General features: G+C 39.6%; 1 protein-coding gene across 1 annotated transcript; it reads right to left on the reverse strand.

The window, feature by feature from the left end:
* Positions 1-1,110: 1,110 nt before the first annotated feature.
* Positions 1,111-5,374, reverse strand: pdzd3b (PDZ domain containing 3b). The gene is made up of 10 exons (XM_034114424.1): positions 5,331-5,374; positions 4,814-4,878; positions 4,521-4,732; positions 4,233-4,449; positions 3,999-4,132; positions 3,153-3,357; positions 2,872-3,068; positions 2,583-2,792; positions 1,322-1,534; positions 1,111-1,216 (listed from the first exon to the last, which is right to left on the reverse strand). The coding sequence occupies exons 1-10, from the start codon at positions 5,372-5,374 to the stop codon at positions 1,184-1,186; spliced, it is 1,530 nt and encodes a 509-aa protein (XP_033970315.1). The 3' UTR covers positions 1,111-1,183.
* Positions 5,375-10,001: the final 4,627 nt, after the last annotated feature.

Consider the following 10,001-nt stretch of genomic DNA (forward strand, 5'->3'; position numbering starts at 1 on the left):
ATTTGAATTACTTAAAGTGGACCTATCATGCTATATTTGAATAATATAGTGTAGGACCATACATAACCATACCATATAAGGCATATTTATACTTACCAAATATATATACCAAACAGATCATGCATTTTAGCCATGCCTCATTTTGCTCAATTTGACAATTTCTAGCTCTGGACAGATTCAGTGAGAACAGCACCATCTACTGGCCTGACATATGTACTACAGCGTCTCCAGCGCTTTCGAACGGCAATGGCCGTGGCTGTCTCCTCCTGATTGGTGGAGTTGGCCTAATAGCCGTAGCGCCACCGTCCTGACGTCAGGATAGTGTTCAAATCTGGATCAGTTTGTATCAGATCTGTTGCAGCCCCTTTTTTAGAGATTTGGGTATGGAGGAAAATAGAGAGGGTTGTGTTTTCTGACACTTGGTGAGTTCCCTGGAACACCGGGGACACATATTCATGTATAAAAGACGTACAAAAGTGCATTTTGCATGATAGGTCCCGTTTAATTTACTGCTGGGTAGCATGTGAATTTAATCGCGGTGTAACTAAAGTCTTATTTAAGTGTTGATCACATATCATTATTCCATATCAGCAAAGTAACTAAAGGTACTACGTTAATGTCGTGGAGTAAAAATACAATATTTAATTCTGAATTGTAGTGTAAAAGTACAAAGTAGCATAAAATGGAAAGTACCTCAACATTGTACTTAAGTACAGACTTTGAATAAATACTTAGTTACTTTACACCACTGAGTTTAAGTCATGGAAGTATTTGAGATTGAGATCACAATTGACCATATATTTTCTGCATTATCAGTTATAGTACATTTGTAAACGTCATTTTTATATCATACACAATTACATATTGCAACATTTCTTCAACTGACACTCTTACTATATTTGGCTTATTTAAAAAAATATTTTTAATCTTTTAGTGTTCTTTGTGAAACCCTGGCATTAGAAAAAAGCATTTTTGACCAATATACAGTAATGCTGTTATTACCAATAATAAATATAACATATTTATAAGAAGAAAAATAATGTGACGAGTGTTTATAATAATATTAATAATCATACTATGTTATACAGTACAATCATTATTTTTGTTCAGCTCAGTTTGAAGTCTCTTCAGTAGACGTATGGGATGCAGAATATCTTCACAATAGGGTGAGTATCTTTGTCACTCACAGACATGATATTTCATTATTTTCTTCCTCCTGGTGAGATGCAAACAAGAAAATATGGTTAAAAAAGGTGGTCACTGATGACATTATAATTATGTGAAAAGGTTATGTCTAATAGTTATACTCACATTTCTTCACCTCACTGTCAGGGATGTCTCTTGTTGGTGTGTCAGTCTGCTTGCGCCTCATGTTAGTCTTATACATGACTAGTAAAGAAATAAAATGTCCTCCTTCTTTCACAAGCATAATCACGTCCTCCAGAGACTTATCTTCCACATTTTGTCCATCGACCTCCATCACAACATCACCCACGCACAGTCCAGCTCTCTGACCAGAGCCCCCAAAAGCCATCTAAAGGGGAAAAAAACATGTGACAAAATTAATTATATCAACAAGATCCTGACCTACATCCTTCTACCACTACTAAGTTGACAAAGTGCAGTGGCGGGAAGTGACTGAGAACATTTACTCAATACTGTAGTTAGGTATAATATTGAGGTACTTGTACTTACCTTGAGTACTTCCACTTTATTCTACTTTATACGTCTTCTTTGTTATATCTCAGGACATTTTTATGCTTTTTTGCACAACATTTATTTTAGACTCACAGTTCATTTCATAAAAAACGAACACACATATATGCTTATATGATACAATGCAATACCTTTCTACCAATCTACCCAGTAGTAAGTACAACGCATATAGAACTGGTTCCACTTTTATAAACTACACAACTAAATGTAAAAAAAAGAAACAGAAAAATATAACACTGTCAAAGAAGATATTCTGCATAATGACTGCTTTACCTTTAAGTAAAGAGGTGGGGAGTAACTAAGTACATTTAGTCAAGTACGATTTTGAGATACTTGTACTTTACTTGAGTATTTCCATTGTTTGCTACTTTGTACTTCTACCCCACTACTAAATCGTGTAACTTACTACATTTTTTGTATATCTTAAGTTACTTTGCAGATTTGGACTACACTTGGAGTTAATACACAAGCTACCCTGCAGTATACAAAGTCATTACAACTAGCTGCACCTTTTCCAGCTTTGATAACACTATAATGCATCAATAATTATAATCATAACATATAATACATATTATCCTGAAAAGGACCAATCTGCTTAATGAGTACTTTTACTTTGATACTTTAAATATATTTTGATGCCAGTACTTTTACTTGAGTAACCTTTTGAATGCAGGACCTTTACTTGTAACAGAGTATTCCTACACTCTGGTACTTCTACTTTTACTCAAGTACAAGATCTTGAGTACTTCTACCATCTCTGTTTAAGTATACATTGCTGAGATTTAGACTCTGATATTTATACTTTTACTTAAACAAAGGCTCTAAGAACCTCTTTCAACACTAACTAATGCAGCATTTGATCTTACCTGACTGATGAAGGTCCCAGGACCCTGTGGAACACTGTCCAGGTTAAAGCCAAACCCCAAAGGGCCTTTTCGGACGGAGCAGTGTCTGGGCTTACATGAGTCATCCATTTCCTTTTGTGGAGCCTGCTCTGCTGCAGAGGCTGATATGCTGCTCTCCTTTTCTCTCTCGACAGCAGCATCCTCACAGAAGAGAAGCGGGGATAGACCCAACTGCATACACAAAACAAAGGATATAAACTCACATTTTTCTTCTGCTTTTAAGATTAAAAGTGTACCAAGTGATGCCCACCTGGGTGTAAAACTCCAGCCCCACGAGAGTGATGGTGGTGAGAGATATCTGTTCTCCACTCTGTCTCACTCTGTCAACTATCTCCTCATGCTTCAATGACTCCACCACCTCCCCATTGACCTCCAGCAGCAGCTCTCCATCCTTCATACCTGCCTTCTCTGCAGGACTGCCACTCTCCATCGCACGCAGAACATGAGCTTGTATTCAAAAACAGATGTTAAAGTGAAAAAGTAAGTTCAGGAATGCCTGTGTGTGAATGTTGCCCTCTTTTATCCTCTCACATTTGCGTCCTGATGCTGCCTTCTCCAGCCGAAGCAGGAAGCCGTAGCCGTCGCCCTCTGACACCAGTTGGAGTCTTCTGGCTCTGTGAGGCAGGTTATGTGGAACAGCCATGGCGGGCAGAATGGGCCTCCTCTGACGCAGGTAGTTCTTCTCACTCTCACCGTCAATCACAAGGATGGTGATGTGATTGCCACATTTTTTTATCTACAGCAAAAACATTATTTTACTGCTAGACAAGGCTGGATGTAGTAATTGCTATGTTGAAATTGTAAGCATCTCTTGTAGGCATTATGTTTTAAAGGAATACATCATCTTTTGTATATCAATTACTCACACCATAGTTATCTGGCATGCCTCTACGGTGAACGAAGAATCGAGAATAGACTCGATGAATTGAAGTAAATGGAGGCAGTACATGTCTCGTTAATCCAATTTTATGCTCACTACTTCCCAAATACATGTATTTTGTTTAAGACAGGCCTAACAGGCGGGCAAAATAAAGCGCCCGTGCCCTAGCAATTGTGAAAAAATGCATTTGTTTAGAAAGTAGTAAGTATACAGTACGGTTCGATAAATGAGACATAGTTTATAACTCATACGTTTTGTGAGAGATTTGATGGATGTTTTGATATGGTTTTGCTGTTATTAGGCAGCCCCGATTTACAAAAATGAATCAAGACTTCTCTTATGTTTTTGGATTCTTCTTCCCCATGGAGGCATGCAAGACAATTTCTTTTGTAAAAAGTAATTGATGTACAAAAGATCATTTTGGGGGTGAAGTTGTTGTTTAGTTTTATTTGTTTCGTTTTTTCTCACAAGTTGATTATATAAACAGACTGTCTTACCATCCTGCTGAGTGCAGAGTGTGTGAGATCAGACACTGTTGCTCCGTCTATCCACACCAGGTGATCTCCTTTACACACCCCAGCCTTTTCCGCTGCACCTCCTGCTGCCAGGCTCACAGAGAAGCAACCTTTCTCTACAGAGCAGGAACAGGAGGAGCAGTTGAATAACACTGCACAGACTTCAACTCAACTGTTCGCTTAGTCATCAAACCCGGACGTTTTTTTTATCAGGACGGTGAGAGTTACCTTCCACGGGTGTGAAGTTGATGCCCAGACCTGAGGCTGGATCCCTGGTGATGTGGCAGAGTCTGGGTGGTCTGCAGCCCTCGCCCTTGTGCGCACTGACCAGACTTTGGAGGTCTTCACCTCGGGACAAAGCCTGCTCGTACTCCTCGCCATCCAACAATAATAAACATAACTGATTTCCACTGAGCCTTATCTTCCCAGCCACCTGATTCATAAAAAAAGAAGATAGTTAGAATCCCGTTAGGCTTGGAATAGGCTTCTAATAGTCCATCTTACCTCAGGGTGAGGGACGTCCTCCACAAAGCAGTTGTTGACTTCCAGAAGCCTGTCTCCATCTTTAAGGCCACTGAACCCTGCCACGCCTCCTGACACTACATTTCTGACGATGTGACCCTGGCGTCCCCTCTCCACCCGCAGATTAAAGCCGTAGGACTCCCCTTCCTCTCGTTTAAGAACACACAGACGTGGGCTGGGTGTGGACACAGAGTCTGAGCGGAAGGAGACAGAAAAGTGCATTAGAGCTGCTGGGGTAACAGAAGATACACAGAAATAAGTATGAAGGTTTATACCTGCATCTTCTATGGTGACCATCACTGGGTTGTCTATTCCCTCTTTTGGATTAAATGTAAATGTCCTGCAAAAAGAGAAATTAGAAACATTAGACTCAAGTTTTACTTACAAATATAAAAATCGACTAATATGATGGTGGGTTTTGGAAAAAAGGAAAAACTGTACATTTTCTTTCCTTGAAAGTCAATCAATCATTTTCAATTTTCACAACCTCACGTGTAATTATCATTACAACATTAATCAATGGACAACCTTATCTTGGGCCCAAAGTATAAAGATGACTTTGTTCCAAAAGTCATATAACACATTTTTTATTGTACGTACATACTAAACTTTAATGTGATACAGCAATTTTGGCAAGTCATGAATGTGTAGTTTTTAGGATGAATGTCCAACTGGCCTTACTATCTTATCATTATTTTTTGTTGTAATGGCAGTTTAGTGTCCATGTTTTTCTTAAGTTTAAAATGACAGTAACATGTATGAGGATTTTATAAAATATAAAAGTAGACTTACTCTGTTAACCGGATGATTTCCAGACCTTGAAAAACATATTGCATAATGAGTTTATTAGCTTTTGCAGAACAATATATAGGGAGAGACATTTCATAATCAGACATTTCTGTCATTATTTTTGAGTTACTATATTCATTTTGTATTCATTAACACAACACACACCAGATCAAATGTAGCATTGCAACACAAATCAACAAGTATTATTTGTCGCCTGTCAAATGATGGTATATTCATTTGAAGGTACAGCTCTGTAAAACGTCTGCGCTGTTGTGTCCACTAAACTGTTAGGCATCTGCATAACAGAAAGATTGGAGCGTCGGAAAACATATCTGGTGGCTTGATGTGGTAAGCACCATAAAACAGGGTTTGCTTTATGTAATTGTCCTTAGTCTTTGCCCTCTAAAAAAAGGGAAGGATTAAGAGGAAATCAAAAACCATTAAGATGTCAAATGAACATATAACCCATTATCAAAGGCACTGATAATATCAGGCAGTCATTCTTAAATGTTAGCGTGCATTAATGTAATTGCAGACAATTTAATAATCAGTACATGGGTTTAAAACAACAGAGATATATATATATATATAACAGAGTATAGATTGCATTATACATTTGTTTCCACTCTGACGATTTAATATTGATGGGGTCACTAAATTGAATCTGGTTTAATGTGAAATGTACATTGAAATATCATATAGAAAAACCTTCTTGGTCAATTTCTGTTTCTATTTTGAGAAAATACTTCTACTTCTTAAACTTAGTAAGCTAAACTTAATAAAGCCTCCCATTGCATTGTGACGTTGCTAAAAACACGGCTGGTTTTCTGAGCTCATAAAGAGTTTACCTTTTAGATACATTTGGTTCTTACAGGACAACTACACTACCAAAATATAAAATGATATAAATTAGTAGAAATGAATAAAACCTTCAACATCTGCGGCAGTAAAATAACACACACATATAAATACTTCAGTATTATTAATCCAATAACAATTTACTTCTCATGTTTTCTAATTTCTAGTATTGAATTAGGACTTTGAATCCAAGATTATCCCTTATATTAGAGTGGTTCTACAGTGTGGTATTCGAACATTTGCTTAAGTAGATGTTGTGAATGTGCTTCAAGAGGCTTTTCTGTCTTAAACCCTTCTACCTCTCTTTACATTGTTATATTCATTGACTTCTATTGCTCTATCAAAATTTAAAAAGCTTTGTATATGCTGTAGCCAACATATGAACTATAAATAAAGGTTTAATAAAAATGGATTCAATGAATAATCTCAAATACAAAAGCAAATTTCAACAGATGACACATTAAAGTGTCACTGTTCTGTATGCTGCTTATCTGCCTGACTCATAATGTCACAGAGTGCTTGTTTCTTTGACACAGTGTCACATAAAGCAAACTGTTTCAAATGAATAATGTAACCCGCTTAGCTACCCTCTGCTCCCAGATAATATCCATCTCTCACATCACATCTATGTAAGCGGCCCCTCTCGTGAATAGCTCATACGACGGGCACTTCAGAGCAGCTAATGGGTCACTGTTTGTTTTTCCTTACCATAAAGCTTATTTTTAATGTCATAGGTCATAGAGGTCTTATAAACACACAAAATGAGCTGCATTTTTTTGCAATATCGGAAGCGCTATCTGGACAAACATTGTCCAACAAATCAAGTTTTAGAAATCTAGTGTTATATTTAGAAGCTGTATTTCTTTACACATATACAATGGTTGCTCATCATCTAAATGTATCTGATCCTTAATGCAGCACAGTCGAATTCAATCAAAACACAAAAATACATTGAGGGAAAAAAGGACATTAAGTATACAGACAAAAACATGCATGAGACAGTACATATTAGATAGTTTTATAAAATAAAGTTAGGAATTGTGGAAAGGTTTGAATGTATTACCTGATTTCATGTTGTGTCTCTTACCCATCACAGAGGGATGTTACTGTGGGAGGACTGCACGTACAAAGATTTATTCTGACTACACAGAGACTCCTCCCTTTCAAAAACACCAGGCTTAATGTTTAATCTGTGTGTGAAATTTTGAGCACACATAATTTGTTACGTCTGCTTGTAGACACAAAGTGCAAAACACATAACAAGATCTCACTCCTCGATCTGTCTGAATAAAATCTTATTTTACTCAGAAGGTTACAACTATCTGTGTGTGTGTGTGTGTGTGTGTGTGTGTGTGTGTGTGTGTGTGTGTGTGTGTGTGTGTGTGTGTGTGTGTGTGTGTGTGTGTGTGTGTGTGTGTGTGTGTGTGTGTGTGTGTGTGTGTGTGTGTGTGTGTGTGTGTGTGTGTGTGTGTGTGTGGGTGTGTGTGTGTACGAGCTGTGCTGCGTTCCCATGAGTATTACACCCAACACTGACTGTCCGTGCCAAGGCCAAAGCTCAGTGACAAGTTAGACAAACAGACGAACAATCCGATAAAAATAACAGTGTAGCAGCGGTGTAAATGGAGATCGTTCACTTTAGATTAATTACGAGAAAGAGGCTTGAGGAGTAACGGAATAAATGTAACAGGATAGTGTAATCAGGCTACAAAAATGCTAATTGTATTCCCTTACAAGTGGATTACTACCATGATATACCGTTAGGATATTAAGATACACATACACACACATTTAAAGAATTCACGAACAAGTCTTATAAAAAACACAACTACTCTTGCAGTTTATCAAGTTAATATCAAGTTAACTTAAGTTAAAGCCATCTTATTTATATTTATTTTCTCTTGTAATCATTGTCATTGTATTTGATGTTGAGGCAATCCAAAAGTAATGGAAATGTATCAGGTGACATTACTTTTATATAATACATACACTTTAATTAAAGGTATTATGTCAACAGATTTCACATACAGTAACTGTATGAGGTTAGTTGAAAGCAATAATATCAAGTTTAAATAACAAATATTATGTTCAACTTAATATTTTTGCTTTCAACTTACCTAATAGAGTTATGTGGAATTTGTTTGCATAAAACATTTAAGTCAACGTTTAAGTTTTTTCAGTGTAGATTAGGTTACTGATTATACTTGTTTACAGGTAATAAGCAATTAATTAAAGTAGTTTTAGTTATGTAAATTGTAATCCCTGTAATGCTAATGTATGATGTCCTTTTGTTGTTCTGTTTATGTTTTTAATGTTTCATGTGGAACCTACTTGAGCAGGTCTCCCTTGAAAAAGAGGTCAATGATCTCAATGGGATACAACCTGGATAAATAAAGGTTTGAAATGAAATGAAAGTATGTACTTAAAGTGTTTTAATTGAAACTACTCATTGTGCCGTATAGAATGTTCCCTGCCAGTACAATATCTGATATTTTTGTATGAATATTACTGCGTCTCCAGGCTTGGCTCCTGAGAGGGACAGGCTGAGACAGGGGGGACTGTCTGACAAAGTTATTCAGACTATCCAGGCAGCAAGAGCAGGATCCACCACAGCCTATTACAGGCCAAAGTGGTTGGGATTCCAGCGATGGTGTGAAGAGGGGAGTCTAGAGCCCCTATCTTTTACGATGGGCTCTATTCTGTCCTACTTACAATTACTGGTGGACAGGGGGCTTGCTCATTCCACAATTAAAGTGTATGCAGCAGCCATCTCGTCCTGCCATGAGGGATTTGGCGGCAGGTCAGCCTTCAGTCAGCCGCTTATGTCGCGGTTTTTGCAGGGGGTCAGGAGGCAGCGCCCAGTAGTGCACGCCTCCGCCCCCGCAGTGGGACCTGGTCACAGAACCATTTGAGCCTCTGGAGCTCTCCTCCCTGAAAGCACTGTCATGGAAGACAGCGTTGCTTCTTGCCTTAACTTCGGCCAGGAGAGTGTCAGAGCTGACCGCTCTGTCGGTGCACCCAAGTTGCTTGTTGAGCCGGGGTGACCGTAGCGGGGCGACACTCAGACCGAACCCCTCCTTTGTTCCCAAGAGCCTAGGGAGCTCGTTCAGGTCAAGGGCTATTCAGTTAGGGGGCTTTAATCTTCCACCCCATATTGGGGCCAGGGAGGCTAAATTGCACCTCCTCTGCCCGGTGCGTGAGCTGCATGTTATGTGGAGCGCACGGCTGCCATTAGGCGCACTGAACAACTGTGTGTGTGCTTTGGGGGTGGCGTGGCCGGTAAAGCTCTGTCCAAGAAACGCCTGGCAGGATGGCTCTGCGAGTGCATCTCACATGCCTACGGACAGGCGGGGAGAGCCTTCCCCACGGGGGTCCGTGCACACTCTACACGGGGTATGGCTGTGTCAACAGTCTTATTTAACGGAGTGAGTGTGGAGGACATATGTACGGCAGCTCCTTCATAAGGTTTTATCTCTTGGACATGTCTGGCTCCTTCTCGTCATTTGTGCTTGCTGAGGCAACACAGGACTGGTGAGGGGGGGGGGGGGCCTGGGGGGGCTGTGGGTCAGCAGGTATCTGACCCCCCACTGGACATAGTGCACTTATGTTTTCCCATGCTCCTTAGGGACTCCTTAGGGACTCCTTAGGGACCCGGGAAACATGGTGCGCAGTAAGCCCCGCCTGCCCTCAGGCGGGGAGAGCCTTCCTCACTATTTTCCATGCACACTCTTCACGGGGTAAGCGTGTCTGAGTGTGGGGGGGACGTGGTGCACTTGCGTTCTCCCCATGCTCCTTAGGGACCCGGGAGGCGTGGTGCAC

This window comes from Trematomus bernacchii, unplaced genomic scaffold, assembly GCF_902827165.1.
Source record: "Trematomus bernacchii unplaced genomic scaffold, fTreBer1.1, whole genome shotgun sequence".
NCBI lineage: Eukaryota > Metazoa > Chordata > Actinopteri > Perciformes > Nototheniidae > Trematomus > Trematomus bernacchii.

What these genes read in the sequence shown, in the direction of transcription:
- pdzd3b (XM_034114424.1), bottom strand. Translation starts at nt 5,374, where the DNA reads ATGCAATATGTTTTTCAAGGTCTGGAAATCATCCGGTTAACAGA. An exon ending in GGCTGGAGTTTTACACCCAG is followed by an intron (nt 2,793 to 2,871) that starts GTGGGCATCACT and finishes TTGTGTATGCAG; the next exon opens with TTGGGTCTATCCCCGCTTCT. An exon ending in GAGACATCCCTGACAGTGAG is followed by an intron (nt 1,217 to 1,321) that starts GTGAAGAAATGT and finishes GCATCTCACCAG; the next exon opens with GAGGAAGAAAATAATGAAAT.